Source organism: Ovis aries, chromosome 20 (genome assembly GCF_016772045.2).
Source record: "Ovis aries strain OAR_USU_Benz2616 breed Rambouillet chromosome 20, ARS-UI_Ramb_v3.0, whole genome shotgun sequence".
Lineage (NCBI taxonomy): Eukaryota > Metazoa > Chordata > Mammalia > Artiodactyla > Bovidae > Ovis > Ovis aries.
The window spans coordinates 48,563,387-48,590,040 of record NC_056073.1 but is presented as its reverse complement, the minus strand read 5'-3'; the positions used below and the strand labels follow the sequence as shown (position 1 = coordinate 48,590,040).

General features: G+C 49.7%; 2 protein-coding genes across 4 annotated transcripts in view; one reads left to right on the top strand and one right to left on the bottom strand.

The window, feature by feature from the left end:
* LYRM4 (LYR motif containing 4) overlaps nucleotides 1-26,654 on the bottom strand; it is an 88,606-nt gene that overhangs the window by 61,383 nt on the left and 569 nt on the right. For all 3 annotated transcript variants that reach the window (XM_060403796.1, XM_004019146.6, XM_042237131.2), the window contains exon 2: nucleotides 3,779-3,899. In XM_060403796.1, coding sequence (XP_060259779.1) covers nucleotides 3,779-3,899 — 121 coding nt within the window. The remainder of the gene's footprint in view (nucleotides 1-3,778; nucleotides 3,900-26,654) is intronic.
* Nucleotides 14,044-26,654, top strand: part of FARS2 (phenylalanyl-tRNA synthetase 2, mitochondrial) — a 315,728-nt gene continuing 303,117 nt past the window's right edge. The window contains exon 1 of the mRNA XM_060403794.1: nucleotides 14,044-26,534. The gene's annotated coding sequence lies outside the window, so the exon portion shown is untranslated. The remainder of the gene's footprint in view (nucleotides 26,535-26,654) is intronic.

The following is a 26,654-nucleotide window of genomic DNA, read 5'->3' as shown; positions in this document are numbered from 1 at the left end:
GTGACTTCTCCACAGCCCAGATGGTGGGAGCCGCGTGCCCGGGCCCCTCACTTGGCTGGCTTCCACGCACCAGCCCGGTGCCGCTGGCACCCACGCGAAGGACCTCTCCTGCTTTTCTGACCTCACCTGGGCAGTGGACAGGGAAGCCAAGTTTAGCAGGGGCTAGTCCGGGACCTGCTTTCGGCAGAGGAAGAACTCACACGAGCTGCCAGGCTCAAGCTGTGTTTATGAAACCATTTTATCTGGAAACGGAGTTTAAACAAAAGTGGGCGAATGTCTCTGCTGTACAGGATGTGAGAGGACACAGGCAGCTGGAGAGAGAGGGGCCTGGGGTTATGGGGAGAGGTGGTGGAGAGAGGGAGGGCCTGGGGTTAGGGGAGAGGTGGTGGAGAGAGAGGCCTGGGGTTGGGGGAGAGGTGGTGGAGAGAGAGGCCTGGGGTTAGGGGAGAGGTGGTGGAGAGAGAGGCCTGGGGTTAGGGGAGAGGTGGTGGAGAGAGAGGCCTGGGGTTAGGGGAGAGGTGGTGGAGAGAGAGGCCTGGGGTTAGGGGAGAGGTGGTGGAGAGAGAGGCCTGGGGTTAGGGGAGAGGTGGTCCACAACAGCGTGTCCACAACAATGAAGAAGCGGCAGCCGGCCGGCTTGCAGTCCGTGGGCCACAGTTGCGGACAGTGGGGGAACGGAGCCCGAGGTGCTCATGCAGGGGAACTCACTCTGCATGTGTGAGAGTCACGCCTAGGGTCCGTGGGGAAGGAGAGTCCCGCCTAGGAGCCGTGGGGAAGGCTGCTGTGAGCTGCTGATGCTGCTGGAATCTCTGGGGTGGCCATGCGAAGACTAAATGTCTCGGCACGTGAAGGAAGGGTGGCCTCTGAGGACAGGATGGGCTAGGATGACACGGTCCTTAAATGTCTGGGGAACAACACTGGGAAAGGGCTTGAAAGTATCTTGATCCTTCCGTTCCTCCTGACGCAGGAGCTCTCGTCCTGGACCTACTGAGTCTGCCCTCAGGAATGGAAGCCTGAGTGTGTGTCTGGCCAGGCGCCCAGAGACAGGGCATCCAGCCTTCTCGCACCTCGGATTCTCTGTGCCTAGACAACCAGAAGAAATCTTTCCCCGGAGACGTCTGTGAACACTGCAGAATCTCACCCTGCGGCAGGGACGTCATCAGCGTCAGAGCCGGGACCCTCTGCGAGGACGGTGGCAGGAGGCGAGCCACGGCGGGAGGCCGCTCCCGGTCTGAGGGTCACCCACCGAGGCGCGCGCCTGGCGGCCGGCAAGGGGCCACGGGCTCTCTGCAGGGAGACGCTGCCGGGACGCACGAGCACAGGCTGGTCTCCCAGTGGAGTGCCCCGTGGAGGCGGACGTGACGTGGGGGTCGCTGTGGCTCTGGGGTGACGCCGCAGGCCACTGGGTCCCCTCCCTCCTCCCGCGGACCATCTGACGGCCCTCTCGGGTTTGGGGCAGCTGGCAAGACTGCAGGCTTCCGGCGGCACACGCCCTGGACTGAGGGCCACGGGCTCAGGAACCAACAGCGTGTGTTCATTCAGCCCCCGAACAGTGAGGAGCCGCCGCCACGCGGAGCCGGGCTGGCCCTCCTGAGCACCGGGGCGAGCCGGCGGCTGTCCGAGGGCGTCGCGCGCGATCACCAGCTGACGGTCCTGCGGCTCAGGCCATCGGAGTGAAGCCCGCGTGGCGAGGGAAGCCCAGCCCCGGGACGGGCTCGGGGGCCCGCTCCACGTGAGGGCGACCGGGGCCCCAAGAGGGCCAGGCTGCGGGAGGGGGCGGCGGCCGGGGCGGCAAGGGTGCCACCTGATGCTGCGGCCGGGCCCCTGGAGGGTCTCGGGCAGGCACGTCACCTGCTCTGACTTCCCTTTCAGAGGCTCACTGGCGGCCTGTGGAGAACAGCGCGCCGGGCCCGGTGGAGACCCACAGATGCGGCTTTCTCAATGGCCTCGAGGCCAAGGCCAGCCCGACCGGCTCAGCACCAGGCGGCTCAGGGAGGCAACTCCAGTGAGCGTGACGCTGGGATTCGGCACCGTCTTGACACGACAGGGAGGCCCCCGCTGCTCTGTCGGTTAGCACAGAAGACTTGCGCCCGGAAGCGGCTGCTCGCCCCCGCCCGCCCCCAGCGAGAACGGTTGCCTGGCAGCTGTCCTGGGGACGGCCCGGCCCGTGGCCCCAGGGTCTGAAACTGGTTTGTGCAGATTCACTGGGCATGTCTGGTGAGAGCCAGTCTATCCATTTTTTTTTAAATAAAGCATTTCAAACTGAGAAGTGACACAGACAATTATGTAACAGAAGAAATGGTGGTGTACAGGTCCCTTTTCTCAGCGGTTCCTACTCTGAGCAACTTTCCAGTAAAAGAGAAAACCAGTCTGTTTTGGAGGCGCTTGCCAACCTATGTGTGGGAAAATGCCCAAAACTGCATCTTCCTGAATGTACGCAAAATAAGGATGCAGGCTGCTTGTTTTTCCAAGTTCTGGTGCTAAAGGATCCCATAAAACTCCCCCATTGATGCCTCGGGAAGCCCATCCTTCTAGAGTTTTCAAAAGGGCAACTCACTTCTCTGCCACTATCTGCAACCTTGGAAATCTGCAGACCAGCTTCTTTTTCTGACGATCCTATTATCTCTTCATGCCTTTATATTTAAAGATCATTTCTTTAAAACGGCCGAGTTATTCTACTCCTAGATAACTGCAGAACTCAAAGAGAGCTGTCAGAATCTGAAAGGTTATGACAGAAGGGATTGTTCTATGATGCAGATAACATAACAAGACGATTAACTTTGACATAAGATGAAAACCAGCTCCTGGTACTGCTTCCTTCATGAACGGTTTAGAGTCGAGCATGAAGAAGGGTCAGAGATGTAAATATATATCCCGATACACGTCACAAGTCACGACACGACATCATGTCAGCCGCGCCAGGATCTCCTGACGATTTGAAAGGAGCGCCTTCTAACACACTCACGGGTCTCAGGAGAATGTAAGGGTGTCCTTCCACAGCTAAACAAACTCACTGTGAGGAAGAGCAGAAAGCAAATGGAAGCAGAAACGGACCTTACGGTGGGACTAGTGCTGAACTAGAGAAAAACAGCGGAAAGGACGGCTTTTCAGAGGGTGAGAAACCCAGCGGACGGCAGGCCACTCCACCTCTGGTGCCCTGACCGATTCTGCAGAGACAAGGACACGTCGCCGCACCCGGAGGCCCGGCTGCGGCCCCATCCTCCTTGCAAGGAAGAGCAGAGCGAGAGGCTAAGGCGACCGCCGGCTCTCCTGCAAGAGGAGACAAGTCCCTCGCCGGGCCCCTGGGAGCTGGGGCCTACGTCGCTATGTCTCACACCTGCAGACACGCTGCCATGTGGCAGCGAAACAGCTTCATCGCCAATAACACTGTCCTCAGGAAAAGGGCGGCACGGTGTTGAGTTATGATCTTAAAACACCAGGAAAAGTAGAATATATTTATACTCTTTGACATACGTCCGGGTATCAATGTGTAATGCATCCAACAAAGAGATGAAATTTTAAAGAATTCTCCCATACTTAGAGCACCATCGCCTAGTAAAGTGTGGGGACCCAGCTCCCCAGAGGCCGTGTGCTCTGGGAACTCGGAGAGCTGGCACTTCCTTCGCGCACCCCTCGATTCAGTGATAGAACAGCTCGTCTCTGGCCACACGAGCAAGAAGAAGAGAGTCTAGCGATCCCGGGTGTGACTCACAAGCCCCAGAGCTGCGACGCCCGATCACAGGGACGTGTGAGAGCTCCAAGCTCTTGGCCACCTCACCTGCCGACGGATTATGCCCAGGTCTCTTCTGGCTTTATTCACCAGGGCTTGAATTTCTGCGGGATCCTTCACATTCTTGTTTTCTCTGAAGGCGTCTCTTATCCTCCGGATGGCGTAAGTTCTAAATGAATTCAGGGAAAAAGAGGAAAACGTGTCAGTGTGTCTAAAACAATGCTTTTAAATGAATTCACAAGAGTTTCCCTAGGAATCAGCTGTCTGCTGGGCCCCTGGGGAGAATCATCTTTGCTCGCTGCTCTGGGCACAGGCCCATCCATTCCTATGCTGGGATGACTGAGCAAACAGATTTAGGCAGGTGAATCGACTCTGGACAAGTCACACGGAACTCCAGAAAATGCTCCTCAGGTTACGGGCTCCTCAGAGCTGTTGGCGTCTGGCTTCCCTCCACTGACACGGACGACTGGTCCTCAACGTGCAGAGACAAGTGAGGACTGCGGTGGGGCCAGGCGCTGTACGAGCGGGCATGCGGGCACTGAGACGGGGACGGTGCCGCCCTGGGGTCAGCTCTCCGACCCCGCCCTGCCCTCGGGCTGTTGCCGCCTCCTGTGGACCGCGACACGCATGGTCCATACTGGGACCCAGCCGCAGCGGGGAGTGGAGATGACGCCAGGAGGCTTTGGGGCCCATGAACAGCAAGCATGGACAAACTGGCCTGAGTGGGTGATTGAAGTTGTAATGGAAGAAAATGTCTCAGAAGTGGCAACAATAAATTAAGAGGTTTCATGGAGGTTTAACAACCAGAGAACTATGCCAAGATATTTACTTATAAAACCCTGAACTCCAAGGTCAGAGGAAAAATACTTCCAGAAAGGATAAAAAAAATAAGTTTAAGCTGGTAATAATGAATGCGACATGGGTAAGTACAACCTCAGATTTTTATGTTCAGAAATCTGCAAAGAAAACAGCTGTTTTCCAGTCATATGCCGAACTGTATTGAGGGTCCAAAGGGACAAGAAATTACATCTATGAATCTAGGATGTATGGCCCAGGGACCAGGCACAGGAGACTGTGCTCAGAATGGGATATGCATTATCCGATTTAATACGCACAAACTACAACTCAGAGGTAATAATAAAAATGGCCAAGACCAAACGCCCAGTAAGTGGTAGAACTAGGTTCTGCAAACAGCTGAACAGAATCTGTGATTTTCAACTGTACCTGCTATAAGCCAAGTTGCTATCCATTCGCCAAGGCATTAAAAGAACAAAAACTGACTGGCCTCATGAACAGCAGAAAGATCATCTCGTCCCAACGGGACTTCAAGTCTTGCTACAAATAGTTCGGGTGCCAAGCAAGCCTTAGGAAAGTGGCTGAGAGCATCATGAGGGAAAGAGTTACTGACATACGCAGTAAGTGTGAGTGGAGCAGCTGAGCTTCATTATTTTAAGGAGGGGGACACTGACCAGTGAGGAGGGTATGGAGTGAGGAGGTAAAGTCTCCGTCAGAAAAGCCACCCTGGAGACCAAAGGCTCTCGGTCTTGGGGGGAAGCTGCCAGTAAACCCCGACAAGCTTCCCCCTCTGGTTTACTGTTACCATAAGGGGCAAGTGCATGAGCGCGGACGGGGCACCCCCGTTCCTCGATCCCACCCCACCAAGCACCGCGTCCAGGAGGAGCCACCGACTCCCGCCTCACGGGAAGACCCGGAGTTTCCTGACGGCCGGCCTGCTGTTTCTCCACACACGGAGTGTCCTTCTCCAGCCTGATTTCTTGGCTAACTCTTCCATGTCCTTAAAGACCTAACCAAGTTAGTAACAAATAAGACTAAAGATTAATATCCTGAGCACATGCAAATCAAGTAGGAGAGAAGGACCGCAGTCAACGAGCGACAGGTATGTACCAACAGTTCACAAGGGAGCCTAGAGCAACTAAGCTCGGAGAGAAGCACGACAGAGATATTCGGATCCTCAGCCTCAGCGATGATCAAAGACGCGTACATGTAACCAGGGCAGAATCTCCTGTCTATCAAATTAGCAGGTGTTTTTTTTTTTAAAGGGCATGTACAGCTTGATGGCGGGATATGAACTACACTTCCTGTGGGGAAACGGGCATCATAATCTGTAGTAACGTTCACAATCCTTTATCCACTAACTCTACTCTTAGTGATCCTGTAGCAACAGCCTGTAGAAATAACAAAGCTGTATACACTACAGAACTGTTTATAAACATTAAAAGTTGAAACAACCATAAATGTTCAACAGAGAAGCGGCTACATAAATTATGACATCATGCAGCTTTTAAAAGAGATGGCTCCAAACCCTTAAAGTCACAGGTACCAAAGTCAGAGGCACAGAAAGGTGTGAGGAGGGTATTCAGTCTCCCGGCCCCCAACACTCTGCTCCATCAGATGCAGGTTCCCGTGAAGCCTCCTGAAGACACTGGGTTCATAGTACACCCTCCACATGTATATTTCTCTTCACAACAGTGGAGCTCTAAACACACTGTGCACCTTTAATTCCTGAACCAAAATACATCATTTCCTATCAGTACAAATGAGCTCACCCATTAGTGGGCCCCTTACTTCCCTAGTGGCTCAGTTGGTAAAGAGTTTGCCTGCAACGCAGGAGACCTGGGTTTGATCCCTGGGTTGGGAAGATCCCCTGGAGATGGGAAAGGCTGCCCGCTCCAACACTCTGGCCTGTAGAGTCCTCGGAGGCCCAGAGAGTCGGACACGGCTGAGCGACTTGCACTTACTAACTCACTTACTAACCAATGGGTGCTTCGATTGTTTCCAATCTTGCTGTGACAGTCAACACCCTTGTTTCCTGTAGCATCGCGTGCATGTGTGTGTGGTCAACTCACAGATACGGAAGTGGTAAGGCAAAGGACAAGTGTATCTGCGGCTTTAATAAAATATCGCCGAAGTTCTCTCTGCAGAGGCACGAGCCCACGCTTCCACCAGCAACATGTACACTGCTTGTTTCCAGCACCACTGCCAACGTGTGCTGCCACACTTTCTGATCTTTGCTGACCTAACAGACGAAAGACGGCCTCTCATCTCACTTTACATTTCGCTTGTTATGAGTGCTGCCGACCAGTCTTTCACAAGCTTAAAGCCATTCGTGTCTCTGTTAATGCCCTCTGCCTTTTCCTAACTGAGGGATCTTTCCGATTGATTTGTAAGATGGTACTAAGGAAACCACCCCTTTGGGATGAGTCGTGAAGTTCTCCCAGGACCGCCACCTGACTTTACGTCTGTGTGCTTTATCATGGACAAGTGTCCCGTTCCGCCAAGGGGCCACTTTTTACATTATGACTTCTGGTTATGCATCACAGGTACAAGTCTTCTCTACTGTGAGATCACAATGAATGCGCACCCATGTATTCCTGAGAACTTTTCTGGTCCATATTTTATGTTTAACTCTTTGATCTTTTTGGAATTAATTTTGGTGGAAGCTGTTGAATATGGAATCTAACTTTACCCTCTAATGTTAAGTTTTCTGAAATGAAAGATACTAAGTCTATACTCAGGATGATCTCATTTACGTTAAATACAGAAAAATACAAAGAGATAGCATGTTTTAAATTACTTTTGATTACTGGAGTTTATGCTTTCTAAATTTTTAAAATATTTTTTTAATTTATTTTGGCTGTGTTGGGTTTTCGTTCCTGTGTGAGCTCTTCTCTGGTTGCAGCGAGCAGGGCCTACTGCCGAGTTGCGGTGCGTGGGTTTCTCACTGCGATGGTTTCTCTATCGCAGGAAGCAGGCTCTAGGGCACAGGCTCAGCGGCTGCGGCTTCCGGGCTCCACGGCGCAGGCTCAGCAGCTGTGGTGCACGGGCTTAGTTGCCCTGTGACATGTGGGATGTTCTCGGATTAGGGATGTCTCCTGCGTTGGCAAGTGGATTCTTCTTCACTAAGCCACCAGGGAAGCCCCACTCTCTAAATTATTATAATTCTTATTTATTAATAATTTAAAGTGCTGGTAATTTACCATAATAAAGAAAAATCAGAGAAGGTTCAACCTGTGAGAGAAGAGATTGGGGAAGGAAATATACTTAGACAAATACATATAGCCAGGAGACATGTACCACTGAGGAGTAAATTACAGCAGTGCCCTGGGGAAAAGAGGAAGGGAGTGCTTAGTATTAAGAGATGACAACAAAAGGTTCTACGAGGATTTTTTAAGGCAATGCAGGGACAAGGCAGATGTGTCCAGCACGCTACCAGAAACGTGGTTTTGGATCTCCGATGAGACGGTCCAAGCTGGTAATAAACCTGAAAATCCTCGACAAAGAAGAATGAGGCACGACGGTAGGGCAGTTAAGTCTGCTCTGAGGACAGCCGCAGCACCGGAAGAGCAGCTAGCCTGGGGCACAGCCCGGGAGGAATGGCGCCAATATTTAAAACCAGGCAAGGTGCTGAGGCAGGAAAGACGGAGACAAGGAGGCCCAGTTCATAAGCAGGGAGGACACAGGAACGCTACTCGTCCTAGAAAAGACAAGACGAAGCCGGGGCAGAGCCCCAGTGGGAGCGAGCAGTTAGGAGGCAGGCAGCACCTTCAGCAAGAGCACGGGGCACGTGCTCAACGAGGACAGCGCAGCACACACAGGAGGAAGCACCCTGGGTTTTTGGAAACGCTTACGCTTGTGAATAACAACTAGGAGAAGGAAAAAAACTTTGCCACATAATAAGAAAATATTTTTAAAATAATGAAAAAGTTAATGCACAGAATCTTCGGAATGTAGTCAAAGCCATACTCAGATGAAAATTAATGGCTTACCAGCTTGATTATTAATAAAGTAAAAGCACAGTTTAGTAAATTAGAAATACTTCCTAACGTTTTAGAAAAGCAGTAATATCCCATAGGAAAATGAGACAAATTATGGGGTTCATGTTTGGGAATGCATGTAAGAATTAAAGATTTTAAAATGTAAAAAATAAAAAACTAAAAATAAAAAAATAAAAAAAAAAATAAAATAAAATAACAACAACAACAAAAAAAGTGCCAAATCAATGAAAAGTGAAAAAAAGAAAAAACCCCAGTGAAACTAGCTAAGACAATTGAGTTTGTTCTTTTATGTTATGACTTCTGAAATGTACATCAGAAAGCAAAATTATAAGGAAAAAAAGAGTTAGGAGGATTGGAAGCTTGAGCAGAGGTGTTTAAAACAATTATTTCAGAAACAGAGAGTCGGGGCAGGCTGGCGAGAAGGCCCGTGGAGCTGGGCAGCACCCAGTACAGTGGGCCAGTCTGCCAAAGTGGGTGACTTTTCTCCAGCTGAGTTAAGTTGCCCAGGAGTGGTTGTGGAAAAGACAGATGTGTTAGTAAACCCACGGCTGCAGTTCTGACAGGTGAGTGTAACAGAAGGGCAGAGAGAGAGGAAAACCTTCTAGGGTGCGAAAGGGACAGTGCTGGGAATTCCTTCCCCCATGGACACAGAATTCCGGAAGCCCAGTTCTGAGAACTCCGGCCAACCTCCTACTTAGTCCCCTTTGTGGAATTCAAACCCTGATCTAAATATCCAATAATAAACAATCAAAGAAATTATGGTAAATTTATAGCTTATGATAAGCATTAAATATTAAATATGAAAAATATGTACATCCAAGAAAAAGTGTACTCAAAATGTTATGACCTAAAAACCATTTTTGCATAACTGCAGATTTTAGGTCCAGTTCTATGGAGATTTTTTTTTTAAGTAATATTCTCTTAAAAAAAAAAAAAAGAAAAAAAAAAAAGGAACTTCCCTGGTGGCCCAGTGGTTAAGACTCCATGCTTTCAATACAGGGGAACTAAGATCCCATAGGCCTCGCAGGGGCATGCCAAAAAACATCCAGGAAAACACAGAAACAAAACAAACAAAAAGCCCTCAACAAACAATGGAGAGAAAGAAAGGCACCCTCTTCCCGCAGCAGATGTCCTCTCGGGCTCTCGAGGAAAAGTTTAGGAGCATTTCTGTCCAGGCTTTCTTTCTGATGCTTGAAAACATTTAGGATCTTTAACCGACAATTCATCAAAATTAAACTTCCAGTTACCACTTGGATCCATCCTCATTGCCACTGACATTTTGTTGCAAACAAGATTTCTCAGAATGTAAACCAATCTATCAAAGTAAAGGCCACCTCTACAGTGCTGTCTGGCGCCACGGCAGAGAGGTGCACCTCCCTGCTCCTGGGGTTTAGACACGGCCGTGTGGGAAGTGCGGGGCCCTGTAAGCTGAAATCAGAGAGCTCAGACTCATAGTGCCTTTCTCCCCTGATCCTGGACCAAGAAGGGTGAGGGACCAACTGTCCTTCATCCGTGATTCCTGCAAACACTCCTGTGGGGGGCAACCAAGGCGCCACTCAGGCACTAACTGTCCTCACGGAACTGGCCCCGCTTCCTTTAAAAGCCCCACCACGACATCAGTGCGCCACTAGCAGGGACGGGATTTTCTGCCTTCTTCCTCCACGACCCCCTCATCTACCAGACATGAGCCTGACCTGGTACCAAAAAGGCAAACTCCAGCTTTCACTGTGTAATAAGAGCTAAAAGTTGGAAAACTACAGAACACCATTTTTAAAATTTCACTTTAAAATTATACTGTAAACCGTGCCAATGTAAGACAGGGCCTTTAAATGATTTAAATTTAAAGAAGAGTGACTATCTATGGTAGAATATTCAATTACTTCTGGATTTTCCACTTAATGGGAGAAGATAAAGCATGAACAGTAGAAATTCCTCTAGTAAACAACAGAGACAGAACAATTCCTTGTGGTCTAAACTCAAACGTCTTCATTAAGATGTTCTGATAGTGCTGCTAAAGTGAAGCCAAATAAAGTGACTTCTGTTTATGTCATCCTTCCTCCTGCCATTACTCACCAGCAAGGATAAGTGAGCCAGGAAGAAAAGAGGACGGGGACATAGCTAAGTCGCCAAGCTTGTGCTCAGCTCGTCGTTAAGGATAGTTTACAGAGCAGAGAAGTGCACAGTGGTACTCGCTCCCCCTTCCTAGAATGTGTGAAGTAGCAGAATACCGGCTGGGTTATTCAGAAGGAAAAAAATAAAAAAAAACTACCTAAGAATATTCCAGAGATACAGTAATCATCTGTAAAACCAAAAACCAGGAGGTAAATATGGATGTTCTCGGGACTCAGAATTCTTGGCTGGGAAGGCAGGTCAATATCGTGGCGAGCATCCTAGGAGCATCCTGGCTTTGAAAGCACCTTGAGGGACCAGCTGAGCCTGGCTTCCCTCCATCCCTGAATAAGGAGTGAGTCCAGCACTGCGAGGCCATGAGCTACCTTTACTTTACCTACTAGGCATTAAAGGACTCTGACCTCTATATGTAAGTTTATGCAAAGAGGCACAAAAACCACATCCCTCCCTGGCTTTACTCAGAAAATCCAGAAGCACTTTCACCCTTCGGTGAGCTTTAATTTTGCTGTTCACAGGGAAGATGCATCTCTAACATTCTGTCTGGTCTAACATTCTATGAATTTAAAGATGCAGTTAACCTCTGTGTCTCCCGGGATGTCACCAGCCGCGTGGGCATGGAAGACCCTGCGCTGTCACAGGGGGATGGTTATCCTGACCTGAGTGCTGTTCCGCCTTGAGATGTTTGCTGGCTTGGCTGTTTAGAGTACAAATAACCTGTAACCGGCTTCCCTGGTGGCTCAGATGGTAAAGAATCTGTTAGCAAGGCAGGAGACCTCCTATTGCATCTTTCTTTCAAGTAGGTCAAAATACTTTCATGCGTTACATAATTTATCTCCATGACATCTCTGTGAATCATCTAGTAGGTGTCTGGGTATTTCTGTGTTAAGATTTAATTTTATTTACAAAACTGCAAGACTGAAGAAAACTGAGCAAACATCTGCATTTACAAGTTACTACTATTTATTTCACTATTTATATTAATACCAACTGAATAACAGCAGAATGACACTTGGCATGTACCTGCCAAAACAAGAAAAGGATACATAATTGGTCAAACCCACGCGCAGCTGAAAACCCAGCCCTGATGATGAACATAAACCCCTCTCTCCTCACTCTGCCCCAACTGGCCCTGGGAGTCTCCACCTGTGGGCACACTCCTCCTCTCCCTTTGGGCCACGGTGTGGCTGAAGGATCCTGGCCACAGGCTGTCCCTGTAACCAACCATGTCACGGTTACTGCTTAGAGCTCCTGGGCCATTCTCAGAGGTGCTGCGTCTTCCTGGCCAAGTAAGTGCATCCTCAGTCACGTAAGAGCATCCTTGGTTAGAGGACACAGAAGCGACAGAGGTGCACAGCAGTGCCGGAGAGCATCTCCGGAGAGCATCCCCCTCAGCTCCTGACATTCTTCTGCTAACTGCATAGGTCCAAGGTCCAGCTCCCCGCTCTCTGGATGTGGACCACAGCTGTGCAGACACTGGGTCTAACTGGTCAAGTCAGAAGGGCTTACTCCCTACCACTTACATTTCAGCGGCAGTAACCTCAGAAACAGAAATCCGCAACACCCTTTCACTTTGAGGTGCACGAAGCTTTTATTACTTGGCTTAAATCCAAGGCCAACTTTTCAATATGCTTAAGTGCTCAGAGTGAGGTGGTTTGTGGCCTCATTACTGTCTGTAATTCCTCCATCCAACAACCCCGTCCAGAATCAACAAAGGGCACATTCTCAGTGGGTATGCAACAGTCATTTTAATGTGGGCCAGACTAACTCAAAGCTTCTTTACCTACTAAAATATTCAAAATGTCCACCTTGCATCAAAAGCCACACAAGTGTGATAAACTGCATTTACCAAAAAACTTGAAGAATTTTCAATGGATGAACACAGAGGGAGAAGCCCATGGTTGATACACAGAGGCACAGAGGAGGAGCTCGGCTCATTGCATTCTTCTGCAAAATGCAGGTTTCCTGGAAGGTGGTCTCGTGTATGATCGACAATGCAGGCAGAGAACGGTGACTCGGCAGATCTGGGGAGCCCTCCCGCTGCCTGTGTTCTTCTGAGAGCCTCAGGTGAGTGGGAATCGGATGCGACACGTTGACGCCCGCCTCCCGGCATGCACTGAGTGGCTGGGAAAGCCGCGCGGAGCGTCTGCATTTTAAAGCAGAGACGAGACCTGGAGGCGCGAGAAAGCAGAGGCAGGCACCTGGGCTCCTTCAGTCTCCCTGCTCCACTAACACCTGTTACGTTTTGGGAAATGCTGACCGAGACGAAACTTCTCCCCGGGCAGCCCTGTCAGGGCTCAGAGGGGTCCCAGGCGCTGCGCTGACAGTTTCCACGGGCAAGTCCTGCTCATTCATCACAGGCTCTTTACAGACCCTCCCCTCACAGCAGCTCAGGGACCCAGGACACCTGCTGCGCTTGTACCTCCTCCAGCAACGCGGCCTCAGAGGCGCCAAGTTCCATCAGCTAAGGCGGAGACGGTCAGTACATTCCGCCCCTTCTCCCAGAAGGTCCTGACCATACAAACCCCACAGCCAAGTCCAAAGTCAGGTCGTGAGGACGGGGAGCAGGACGCTCCACCCACAGATACACCACCCTAGCACTGGGTTATCTTGAGCTGAAGGCAACGGAGAAACAAGAGACGCGGGAAGCACTCTGTCCTGTACGTTCTGCCAGAAGCAGGGCATAAGCTTCCCACGAGAAAGGTGTCCTTCTGGTGCCAGGAAGGAAAGAACATTCTTATCAGCAGACACGGGGAGCTGAGGCTGAGATGAGTCTGCACAAACCACACCCAAATAATCCTGCCTCCTGTCAGTTTCCTGATGTATTTCCTAGCCAATTTCCAATAACATCCTGTCCTTAGATGCCCAAATCCTTTGTCTGGTCACTGTTCCACAACTTCTGGCCCTTTGTAAAAATGGTACATAAACCTTAAGTCCAAGGGCTTTTTTGGGGTTGTCACTCTTCTATGAGGTGCCCTTCACGTTATATAAAAATATTAACATGAAATAAAACGTGTGCATGTTCCCTCCTGTTAGGTCTTTTTTTGACAGTTTAATTTGCAGGCTCCAGACACAGAGCAGAAGACAGTAAGTCTTCCCTCCCCTAAAGTGGTCTGAGCCGTATCGATCAGGACTGGCTCTGAGATGCTGACCCAGACGTGGAACCTGGTCTTGGCTGATCGGAAGAATTCTGGGGCCTGCCGTGGCAGAGCCCTTGCGTGACGCCCCTGCCAGGAGGCTGTCTGACCAGGTCTGCTCTCGCTGAGTTACATGCCCACTGGGGCTTTCCTTCCTTCGGGCGCTCAAGTCTGGTGCTAAAGCGTCAAGTTGCCGCTAAAAGCATGATCGCCACTTCAGTGTCTCCCCAGCTTAGAGACCACCTGTACCGAAGGCCGAGCTTGCTCAGTCTGGGAGGGAAGGACCCAGAACTCTGAACTCACGCACAGGGCAGTGGGGCCTCCAGACTTGTCCAATCAATGCACGAGACACAGACCAGGACAGAGGGTCAGTGGCTTTTTCCGGCTCCAGTTTGGCTGTAAGGAACTCTTTTCTCATTTAATTTAGCGTTTTGCTTCTTAATAAAGAGGAAAAAGGATTTTAAGAGCTGCTTGCATCTGTGTAAGTGATTTTTGGTGAAAACACCACCACTTCTAGGGATTAGACGTAGGGGAGGGATAATTATACGGGAAAAATATTCGTATTTATCCTTAAAACATGGGCAGACAAAAAGAAATACATGAGAGCACTAAATAACTGTGCTACAGAGTAATATTTATCATTATAATGAATTGATCATATAAGTAACTTTGAATAAATAAGACCAAATGGAGGGGATATTAAATCTACTCAAAAAATTACCCCAGGAACAAAAGAATAAATGTAAGGCTATAGATACCTTAATAACATCCAGTGAGGATAACAGCCAAGTAGTGAGGAAAACAAACAATTACTCTGAAAAAAGAGAGAGTCACCTAATTGAACACCAAGGACTGATTAACTGGCCAATTAGCAACGTTAGTACGTAAAGGTACATAACTAGAGAAGAAAAGTGAGATGAACACATAGACTAACACCTACGACCGAAGAGATGCTTTAGAACTGAGCCTGAACCACGCAGAAGAGATGCTTTAAAACTGAGCCTGAACCACGCAGACGAGCTTCTGAGGCGACGGCCCTACGCAGAGACGCTCCCGTCCCTCCCTGAGATGCGGCGTCTCGCTTCCAACAGCTGCTTCTTCCAGTTACATTCTCGTGACCGAAGGTCACGTCGTTCTAACCCAGCGTGCTCAACCAGCCAGTGAGTCTGGCTAATGCTCAGTGTGTCTCAAGACCACCCTCCCCTCCTCTGCCCTCACCTGGCTGCAGCCAGCCCTCACCATCACTCACGGCGTAACCCACCTCCCACTGGCCTCCGCATCTGCAGCCTCCTTCCGCTTCGGGTGGTCCAGCTGGAAGGTGTTGTCTGTGGTCTGTTCAGACGCCTGTGTGGCTGTCCACTGCTGAGGATGGCGTCCAGCATCTCGGCGGGGCCCCTGAGGCTCTGCGTCCGTCCCCCTCACCTGCTCCCACCGCACCCCCGGGGGGACACCACACTGCTGGTAGCTCGAAGCACTCAGCCCCAGCTACACTGGCCTGTGGGTCCATCCCCACTGCTTCAGCCTCCCTCCTCCAGCGAAGCCCTGCAGAACCCTGACAGCCCAGGGCAGCCACCGTTCCTTTCCTAACCTCTGGCCCTTCTGGGGCAGGATGTGTTGCCCCTCCTATCTGCCCCCACAACCCGCTGTTCATTCTCTATCGTGGCACCGCCTCTTCGTCTTCACAGAACCCTCAGTGAGAGAATTCCATGGACAGAGGAGCCTGGAGGGCTGTAGTCCGTGGGGTCGCATAGAGTCAGACACGACTGAGCGACTAGTTTCTTTTCCTTTCAGTGAGTGCATTGCTCTGTGCACTGAACCACAAGCCCCTCCTGGGAAAAGGTCACGCTGATTATCTCTGCATTTCCGCAGGGGCTGGCACATGGTGGGTCCCCAGCCAACGTCTGCTGAAGACTCAAGCCGACCTCATCAGAGACCGCACGCTACAGTGATGGAGGTCTCTGGATGGCGAGGAAGCACCTTGGTGTGGAGTGTGGCGCGACAGTTTAACTGATTTCATTAAATGACTGCTAGCTACTATGAACTGAAAAGATTTGGCAGCTGGTCTACCAGTTAACAGGTGATTGCAGTAATGTTGGAGGGCACGGCACCCCACTCCAGTGCTCTTGCCCGGAAAATCCCATGGACAGAGGAGCCTGGTAGGCTGCAGTCCATGAGGTCACTAAGAGTTGGACACGATGAGCGACTTCACTTTCACTTTTCACTTTCACGCATTGGAGAAGGAAATGGCAACCCACTCCAGTGTTCTTGCCTGGAGAATCCCAGGGACGGGGGAGCCTGGTGGGCTGCCGTCTATGGGGTCGCACAGGGTTGGATACAACTGAAGCAACTTAGCAGCAGCAGCGTGAAGTCAGATAATCAAAATGTCACAGTGATAATATTATTATGTCTCAACTTTGGCAATTTTAGATCTGCTTCTTAAAATAAGGGTGGTAGAGATCAGCTGAAGGAACCCTATTCAGGGTACTCCTATTATTAACCCAGACAAAATCCAGGAGGACACACAGTGATTTAGCTGACACCTGCTAAATCTAGAAATTCACAGGTTGGTTCATGCAATTTATCTAATTTTATCACTTCATTTGGTTTCTAAAGGTTAGAATTTTCCTAAATTGGCTAGGTACCAGTTAGCTGAGAAAATAAATGCTAGTTCAGTTCAGTTGCTCAGTCGTGTCCGACTCTTTGAGACCCCAGGAATCGCAGCACGCCAAGCCTCCCTGTCCATCACCATCTCCCAGAGTCCACTCAAACTCATGTCCATCGAGTCGGTGATGCCATCCAGCCATCTCATCCTCTGTCGTCCCCTTCTCCTCCTGCCCTCAATCCCTCCCAGCATCAGAGTCTTTTCCAATGAGTCAACTCTTTGCATGAGGTGGCCAAAGTACTGGAGTTTCAGCTTTAGCATCATTCCCTCCAAAGAAATCCCAGGGCTGATCTCCTTCAGAATGGACTGGTTGGATCTCCTTGCAGTCCAAGGGACCCTCAAGAGTCTTCTCCAACACCACAGTTCAAAAGCATCAATTCTTTGGCGATCAGCTTTCTTCACAGTCCAACTCTCACATCCATACATGACCACAGGAAAAACCATAGCCTTAACTAGACAGACCTTAGTCGGCAAAGTCATGTCTCTGCTTTTGAATATGCTATCTAAGTTGGTCATAACTTTTCTTCCAAGGAGTAAGCGTCTTTTAATTTCATGGCTGCAGTCACCACCTGCAGTGATTTTGGAGCCCCCAAAAATAAAGTCTGCCACTGTTCCCACTGTTTCCTCATCTATTTCCTGTGAAGTGATGCTATAAATGCTAAGGCATATACAAACGTCTCCCAGCTGATGAAGTGGGATTCAGGCAGTCAGGAAGGAGGCCACAGAGAAGTCCTAAGACAAGGAGTGTCTTGCATCCACAGCAAGCAGACACACAGCTACTGACGCGAGGCTGTGAAACGCAGCTTCCTATAATGTCCATCACAGCAATTTCCTGACAGAACGCCTTGTAAGTACACTTTGCGTTAGGAAAGTATTACCCTACTGCAACACATCAATTCAGAGAGGCTGTAAGGACGTCCGACTGACTGAGAACCGCATCCTGTGGTCCAGCTCTACATCTCGCTGTTACATTCTCCATCTTTACTCCCCTTGGCCCCGAGTCTCTCCTTTATTACTTTAAAATAATAACAATTATTTCATGCTACTGCATTTTATGCATTTTTAACATTTTTAAAAATGGTTTTAGGGGTCATTTGCGGAGAAGGCAATGGCACCCCACTCTAGTACTCTTGCCTGGAAAATCCCATGAAGGAGGAGCCTGGTGGGCTGCAGTCCATGGGGTCGCTAAGAGTCAGACACGACTGAGCGACTTCACTTTCACTTTTCCTTTCATGCATTGGAGAAGGAAATGGCAACCCACTCCAGTGTTCTTGCCTGGAGAATCCCAGGGACAGGGGAGCCTGGTGGGCTGCCGTCTATGGGATCGCTCAGAGTCGGACACGACTGAAGCGACTTAGCAGCAGCAGCAGCAGCAGTGCTTATTTGCTTGGTCATGTCCACCTCTTTGCGATCCCATGGACTGTAACCCGCCAGGCTCATCTATTCACGGGGATTCTGCAGGCAAGAATACTGGAGTGGACTGCCATGCCCTCCCCGAGGGGATCTTCCCAACCCAGGGATCTGACCCAGGTCTCCCGCATTGCAGGTGGATTCTTTACCAGCTGAGCCACCAGGGAAGCCCCTTTGGTTAAGTATAAATAGAGGAAGTACAACTTGGAAACTGATAAATCAACGACATTGATCTAATGATTCTTTTTAACATTTCCCTCCAAATTTCGGCTGCTGAATATCTTAAATGTATTCTTCCCTAAGTTAACTAGACAATTTTTTCTTACTTTTCAAAACCATCATCACTTAATGTGGCAGAATTTAGCAGCCATATGAGAAAAAGAACTATACATGGGGAGGATTCCAAGTGTAATGAATGATAGTGAACAACCCATCTTTCAAAAGTCCATGAAATCGCTTTTCTTAGGCACAAGTAAACTGGCTGCAGTTTTATGGGGTCTGTGGGAGGGAGGGATCAGCCGACAGTTCCATCAAAGGGCCCATCGGTATTAGCTCAGAACACAGTGAAGGCTTAATTTGGGAAGAAATTAGAAAATTTAATAGTAGTCTTTTTCCCTTGTTATTTCTCCCTACCTTCTCTGTGTTCTTGCATAGCCTGTAACAAACACAAGTAAAGCTGTTTTCATAGAGACATATGGCTTGTTCCACATTTTATCGTAGGCAAAACTGATTTTTTGTATGATTATTTTTTATATATCAAAAATCTTATACAGTAGAACAGAGTTCCATTGTATCTCCGAATCCTCACAATATAAACAGGCATTTCATGACTTAAAAAGAGGGAAAACTTTGTACCGGGGGGAAAATCCTAATAATCTTGTTGAGAATGCCAGCAAGCAAAATACAACATTTCACGGCTTCCCAGCCTGAGAGCCATCCCACGTGACATCTGGTCTGTGTGGCTCTAAACTGAGTTAAGGGATAAAGGGTGAAAAAGAACAAGAGGATGGAATTTCTCACATATCAGCAACTTCTGGTTAAAGGTATGTTTTAGTCTGAGGATAAAACAAAGATTTTCCTGGTGGCAAGGCTGGAGTCACACTTACTGAAACAAAGAACATATTTAAGGGCTTTAAGTTTCTAAAGGAGAAGAGACGTATACAGGTAAAGCTGGCCTGGCAGTCCGGCCGAGCGGGCTGCGGGGACGTCCCGTGACGTCTGCACAGTGTCTGTGCGGTGTTCTAATGTCACAAATCCGCAGCCAGGGCATTATTCCAACTTGTATGTTTCCTCCGTGAGTTTCCTGAGCTGCGCCCCGTGTCCCCATCACGAGAATATCCTGTAACAGCAGGGCCGCCCGGAGTTGGTCTTCTGTCTCCCCCAGGCTCCAGGGCAGTCATGTCCGTGCTCTGGGCTCTCAGGGAATACCCCTCCTGTTTTGGGGTGAAGGGACACTTGGCCCTACGTTCTCTAGCGTGGCTGGTCCATCGCAGAAGGGGAAAGGTGCTTGGGGTTGACAGCCCACACTGGACTGGCGCTATTCACCCCAGCCTTCTCTATCAGTCAGCGACCAGGGACACACGCAGCAGAAGAGGCCACCAGCGCAAAAACGAGCCACAACAACGAACGCGGAAACGGGCGCGGAACCCCCTGCTGGGGTCCTGCCTCCTCGACAAGGTCACGGTTCCCGGTGCTCAGCTCCCACTTCAAAGAGAAACCAGACTCCTAAATGGGGGTCATTATCTAGTCCCTTCACCAGACTGCAAAGACTTCCACAATGCTGCAACTGGTTGTGCGGTAGTAGCTCAGAGTGACATTATCGCCCGTTAGCAATTTAGCTGTCAGGAAGCCAGAGAGCCTGTTTAGCTGCTGCAGTTGTGAGAAGAAAGCGTCTGCAGGTTGAGGTTTCTAAGACTTCTGGAGGCTGCGTCAGAGGACGCCCAGGCTCCAGGGAGTTGGAACCGAAGAGTGCGGAGTTGTGGAAAAGCAGAGAACTGGAACTTCCCAGTCCCCATTCTGTCCTGAGCAGCCGCGACCTCACCCGCTGCCCACCCTTCCTGGCCTCACCTTTCTCTCAGACCCCTTCTACTGCTCGCCGGCTAGTCCTCTCAGCTCTTTAGCATGAGCCCATCTGGGATGGAGCCCCGGCTGGGGCTTGCCAGCACCACCTGCGCCTGGCTTCCAGTGCCCCGGGCACGCTGCCTCCCGCGCCTGGCTGTGCACACCTGGAGAGCGGGCTGCTCCCATCCATGCGCCCCATCCATGCAGATGCCGGCCGCGGGCTGGGCCAGCAGCCACTCTGGTGCTTTTCTCTGTTACTTTCTGCTGCAGAGGCTAGATGAGCTGCAGCCTAGTTCCCCGGTCCCTGCTCAGCTAGTGTAGGAATGGAACTGAGTTCTGGTCAATAAGACCGAACCAGAAGTCTGCTGGAAAGCTTCCGGGAAACTTGACCCTTTCCTCATGGAAGGGAAAGCCCATCCATGCCCCGCTGGCGCTGCTCCTCTGTCTCACCTTGAATAAGGATAGCTCTGGAGCTTTAACAGCTGTTTGCAACCATCAGGCATAAGCATTAGAGGAAACCTGAGACTCGAGACACCTTGCTATCACCTAGCTGCTGAATCAGCTTGAGCAGCCTCATGCTCTGAACCTTTTCCGTGTGAGAAGGAAAACTGACTTAAGCATCTTGTGAAGGCTTCCTGTTCAGTTCAGTCGCGTCTGACTCGCTGCGACCCCATGGACTGCAGCACGCCAGGCCTCCTTGTCCATCACCACTCCTGGAGCTTAATCAAACTCATGTCCATCGAGTCAGTGATGTGATCCAGCCATCTCATCCTGTTGTTTCCTTCTCCTCCTGCCTTCAATCATTCCTAGCAACAAGGTCTTTTCCAATATGTCAGTTCTTTGCATCAGGTGGCCAAAGTACTGGAGTTTCAGCTTCAGCATCAGTCTTTCCAATGAATATTCAAGACTGATTTCCTTTAGGATGGACTGGTTGGATCTCCTTGCAGTCCAAGGGACTCTTAAGAGTCTTCTCCAACACCACAGTTCAAAAGCATCAATTCTTTGGCGCTCAGCTTTCTTTACAGTCCAACTCTCACATCCATACATGACCACTGGAAAATCCATAGCTTTGACTAGATGGACCTTTGTTGGCAAAGTAATGTTTCTGCTTTTTAATAAGCTGTCTAGCTTGGTCTAAGCTTTTCTTCCAAGGAGCAAAGTGTCTTTTCATTCATGGCTGCAGTCACCATCTGCGGTGATTTTGGAGCCCAAGGAAATAAAGTCTGTCACTGTTTCCATTGTTTCCCCATCTATTTGCCATGAAGTGATGGGACCAAATGCCATGATCTTAGTTTTCTGAATGTTGTTTTAAGCCAAAATTTTCACTCTCCTCTTTCACTGTCATCAAGAGGCTCTTTAGTTGTTCTTCACTTTCTGCCGTAAGGGTGGTATCATCTGCATATGAGGTTACTGATATTTCTCCTGACAATCTTGACTCCAGCTTGTGCTTCATCCAGCCTGGCATTTCTCATAATGGACTCTGCATATAAGTTAAATAAGCAGAGTGACAAGATGTACTCCTTCCCCGATTTGGAACCAGTCTGTTGTTCCACGTCTGGTACTAACTGTTGCTTCTTGACTTGCATACAGATTTCTCTGGAAAAGCATTCCTGATGAGAGCTGTTTTCAAGGTGGCTCACACTTCTGACACCACTCACCACTCTACCCATAGTGCAAGGCTCATTCTGATTTGCAGCTCCCAACACAACACTCAGCGTACAACAAGTATAACAGAGACTCAACCACTTAGTGAGAAGTAAGGAGTTCTTGACACTCAGCTGGGATTTGAGCATTACTCTTGCCTTCTCTCCCATTTACAGCAATATACATGTAATCAGTAGGGCTGAATGGCTTTATGAAAATTACCTCTGATTACAATTCCCCCCTGCTTTTCAACAACTATTTATAAGCACTGAGTAGGGAGGTATTGTGCTAAGCACTTGGAGTGCAGAGATAAGATGGAATTTCTAGATTTAAGGGACAAATGGTAGAGACAAGTAGCGTGGTGCACGTTATTAATGAGAACACAGCCCCCGAGCACCTTCCCCGTTATCCGGAAACAGGCTGCCGCACGGCACCAATCGCCTCAACTTCCCGTCCTCTTATATTCCAACTGAAATCCACCTCCTTCTCTGATGGCAAAGGGAGTGTTCTTCCTCCTCAGTGACCAGGCCGCCACCTGCGCTGGCAGAGGCGGGATTTGGCACTTGTGTGTGGCCTTTCTCTAGCAGTTCCCACACTCGCGTGTCAGCCAGGCTTCCTGGGGGAGGGGGTGCTGGTCTGCACTCATGGCGATGGTTTCCTTCCTTCTGGTTCACTTCTCAGCGCCCCTCCTCGGGCTGTGTCCTAACCGCTTCATGTGCTGCTCTGGGGAAGGTCCCCGGAGGTCCCTACGCTGGGGACACTTCTCTCTTCATCTACTGGGCCTTGCTACAGCAAGTGGCCTGCCACCCCCGGTCCCTGACTCCGGCAACACTGCTGTCTGCCTGCTTCCTGCTTCTCAGACACTTCAGCGGTCATCCAAGAGCAGCCCAGGGGCCGCTGGGGCCTTGGAGATATTTTAGGAGATCCGTGAGGAAAAGGAATTTTTATTGTTTCAAGCAGGTATTTGCCTTTTCCAGCCTGATTCTCTGGTAGGTGGACAGAGGAGTTTCCCAGAGGCTAGGCTATGAGTGACATAGCGACAGGTCTAGGCGGAAACTAAATACAGAACCCAGATATCTTCCACTAAGCCAAACACGAAAGAGACTTGCAAAATATGTCAAACAGCAAAACTCTCATCACTGTTTGTTTGTTTTTTTGGTGGGGGGAGAAAAATACCTATTCTTCAGAAAGATGTCATTTATGTTAGTGTGCAATGGGTTGCCCAGGTGGCTCTGTGGTGAAGAATCCGCCTGCCAATGCAGGAGATGCAAGAGGCGCAGGTTCGATCCCTGGGTCGGGAAGATCCCCTGGAGGAGGGCACGGCAACCCCCTCCAGGATTCTTGCCTGGAGAATCCCATGGACAGAGGAGCCTGGCGGGCCACAGGCCACTGAGTCAGAGTAGGAGACGACTGAAGCAACTTGGCACACTGAGGTTTCTCTGTTTACTGAGAAATGGAGGGCATGGCAAACCACTCCAATATTCTTGCCTCAAGAACCCCATGCACAGTACTCAAAAGTAAATGCTTTAAAATGTTTCAGTTTTACTTTCTAACATAAATAGTGATAACTATGCCCCACATAAGCAAGGCTTTCAAGGCCCTCAGGAACATTTAAGGATGCAAAAGATTCCTGAGACCAATAAGTTGAGAACCATGTTCTTAGACTGCGATTTCTCTGCCTCCTTGCAGGGGAGCCAACACCTCAAATTTTTATGTTCTGTAGAACCATATCCTAAGCCCACTAATTTTCTCACCATAAACTAAGATTCCACAGTCTTGGTACAACTGACATTCAGAGACAGAGAACTCTTTCTGCGGGGCACTGTCCTGAGCTTGGCGGGACCTCTGGTGGCTAACTACTAGAGGCCAGTGGCATCCTTCCGCCCACATTGTGACAACCGTCTCTCCAGATACGGCTGAATAAAACTTGGCCCTGGCTGAGAACCAGTGCTCTGAATACTCTTCCTGGAAATGTTACCAAATATCAAGGTTTTTAATCCCACTTATGATAAGAAATAACTGGACTTATTCAGTGCCCACTCTGCACCAGGTACAATTCTGAGCATCTGATAAGTATTCATTCGCTTAAACCTCATCTCCTGTGACAAAGATAAGCCATGACCTCCACCTTCTAGATTAAGAAGCTGAAGCACAGAGAGGTGCACTGACCTGCCCAGCATCACACAGCAAACGTGGTGACGGCAATGCCAGGCCTGGTTGCTCCTCTGAGCTTTAGGCTTTGGTGAATAACTGCCTCTGCTGGGGAGCCCCCAGGTGACATTTACTCGAGTCCTCAAAACCAACTCGAAAGTCTCTGGTGGTTCAGCTGGTAAAGAATCCGCCGGCAGCGCAGGAGACCCCGGTTCAACTCCTGGGTCGGGAAGATCCCCTGCAGAAGGGAACGGCTACCCACTGCAGTATTCTTGGGCTTCCCTGGTGGCTCAGATGGTAAGGAATCTGTCTCCAATGCGGCAGACCTGGGTTCGATCCTTGGGTCAGGAAGATCCCCTGGAGAAGGGAACGGCTCCCCACTCCAGCGTTCTGGCCTGGAGAATTCCATGGTCTGTATAGTCCATGGGGTCACAGAGTTGGACACGACTGAGCAACTTTCACATCCACAAGACTATTTCTGTATTTCTTAAATTAGTTAATGGTACAGCTTTTACACTGACCCTCTGTGCCTCACTTAACTTAGTAACCTGGGTGGTATTTCAGACTCTGCTTGGATTCTCTTCTTTATTCCTGAATCCAATCATGCATCGAGGTCTAACAGTTTTACCTTCTAATTATTAATCAAGTGTATCTTTCCCTGTATCTTCCGCTCCTCAGGCCCTCAGAAGGGCCCTGATCTCTCCTCAGCACCGCTGTAACCAACCCTCCTTTGGGGTCCTTGGGTCCGGCCCTCACAGTCATCCTCCCCCTGGCGCCAGCACGGTCTAGCTAAACAGCACGTCTGGCCGGGACACTTTCCGGCGTGAAGCTCTCTACTGGCTGCCTGGTAGTTGAGAATGAAGCCTGGGTTCCTCAGCACGGCCCTTGCGTGGCCCTTTCCGACCCCAGTGCCGCCTCCGTCACCCCAGAAGCTCACTTAACTCTCCAGCAGAATTCTGCTCGGTGGTGTCGCCTGAGCACACGAGGCTGCTTCATGCCTGTGACCCTGAGCTGTCTCCTGGGAAACGCTTTGAGTCATCACCCCATGCGGGGCTGCCACAGCGCTCACCAGTTTGTGAGAGTGATTCTACACTGTGTCCTACAGAGACCTGTCAGAGAGCCGCTGACGGTGGGTGCTTTGCTGAGCTTTGCTGAGCCCCATGCTCTCATCTTGCTATCTCCAGGGGCTGCAGTACTGGACAAAGCAGTCTGGGGAGTGCCTGGAAGCCCTGAAGTCAAAGACAGTAGCAATAGGACATGTGTGGACCTGTGGGGAATGCAGAGTGATGAGAACAAGGAAAACTTGCCCACAGTTACACTGGCTGAAGCTCAAAGCAAGCAGGGGGACTCAAGATAGAAGCGATTAAAGGGCCTGCCAGAGAGAGATGTACAGGGGAGGGGTGATCCTTGAAAGCCACAAGACACAGCCTTAATATCAATAGAAAGCAAGGACATATTCTATAACCCATTTATTATATTAAGACATAATGGTGGGAATCTGAGGATGTAGTTACACGATCGCAGGCAACAGTGTGAACTGATTACCAGATTCCTCTGGACAATGTATTTCCATGTGGATAATATAAGTTTAGCTCAAAAGGATTACTCAAAGTATAATGTGAGCCAATATTCTGTAAGTATGGTTACCATGTAATTTCCACTTTCTGCCTACAGAGTACAGCACCGAGTGAATTTCCTGCAGTTCTTATTTAAGTAAATTACAAATTTAAGTAAATTACAAACTCTTCTTCCTGTGGTGAAGAAGGTTCAACTTATTTACAGGCATATTTTGCTGGCTCCTTCAACAGACTTGGTTAAGTTCTTGGTTCTAAGCATGGGCTAACTTTTTGTTTAAAATTCTAACAGTCTATCTACTGTTTACGAACCTTAGCTTCCAAAGCCAAAGTCATTAAATGAAACTGCATTCTCAGAAATGTTTTGTTTTTTTTAATTAACTAGCTGAGCAGTTGGACATGACCTCATTGGTATGACCTAGGCGTTCTCAAGTGTATAGGATGAGTACCTTTTCTATGCAGGTGTCTAAAAATTAGCAAGTCGCTGCGTGGGAGGTTTAGTGTCTGTCTGGTAACCAAGCTGCACTGGGTCTACCCCTCTGTGGCCGCCAGCTCACCCACCCAGCCTGGGGCAGCTACCCAAGCAGGCCTGCTGCAGGGGTCCCAGACTCTGCTGCAAGGAAACCCAGTCCTGCGGCTGCTCAGTCATGGAAGGTGAGACCAGGTTTGAAGAGAAGAGCAGGTCTTATCAAATTCTTGCTTTGGAAATAAGCTGAAACTCAGAGGACTAGGTAGTTAGTAGAAGATACCAAATCTACAAAGATGCAGAGAGAAAATCCATAAAGTACACACATTCGTGGTGAGTCAGAGGTTATAAGGAAGCAGAAAAAGACAGCAGACGCTCTGAAGTAGACAAAAGACGTCGAAAGAGAAAAAGGAGCTCAGAGCAGAATGAGAATGGGGCAGGCGTGCAAAAGCTGTGCGCTCCAATGAGGATGGAAGAGCTTAGCCTCTCTTTCCCCGGCTGCTGAGATCCTGAAAGCTGGATCCCCATCTGGGTCAACATTTCAGCTCTTGGAAGCCGGGCCCATCTTTCTCGGTTTACCGTTACCTGCGTGTCCTGCCTACAAACCCCGCCCCAAGGCCGAGGACACAGCAGAACGCACCCTGGCGAGCAAAGGGGCTAATGAAGACACCTCGGAGGTGAAGGGAACCGCTAGAGACGGTCTCCGGTTGTGGGCCGTGGCTACTGCGGGGCGCTTCTACGGGCCAGGCTGCCGATACCACGAGGAGTTCTCACAGGTGCACCAAGCCGGCAGGAACCCCCGCACCTCGGCGTCGGCCCAGGAAGCAGAGAGCGCCCTCCCCGGAGGTCCCCGAGCAGAGGGTCCGACTCCGGGGAAAGGGACGAGGCTCTCCCGC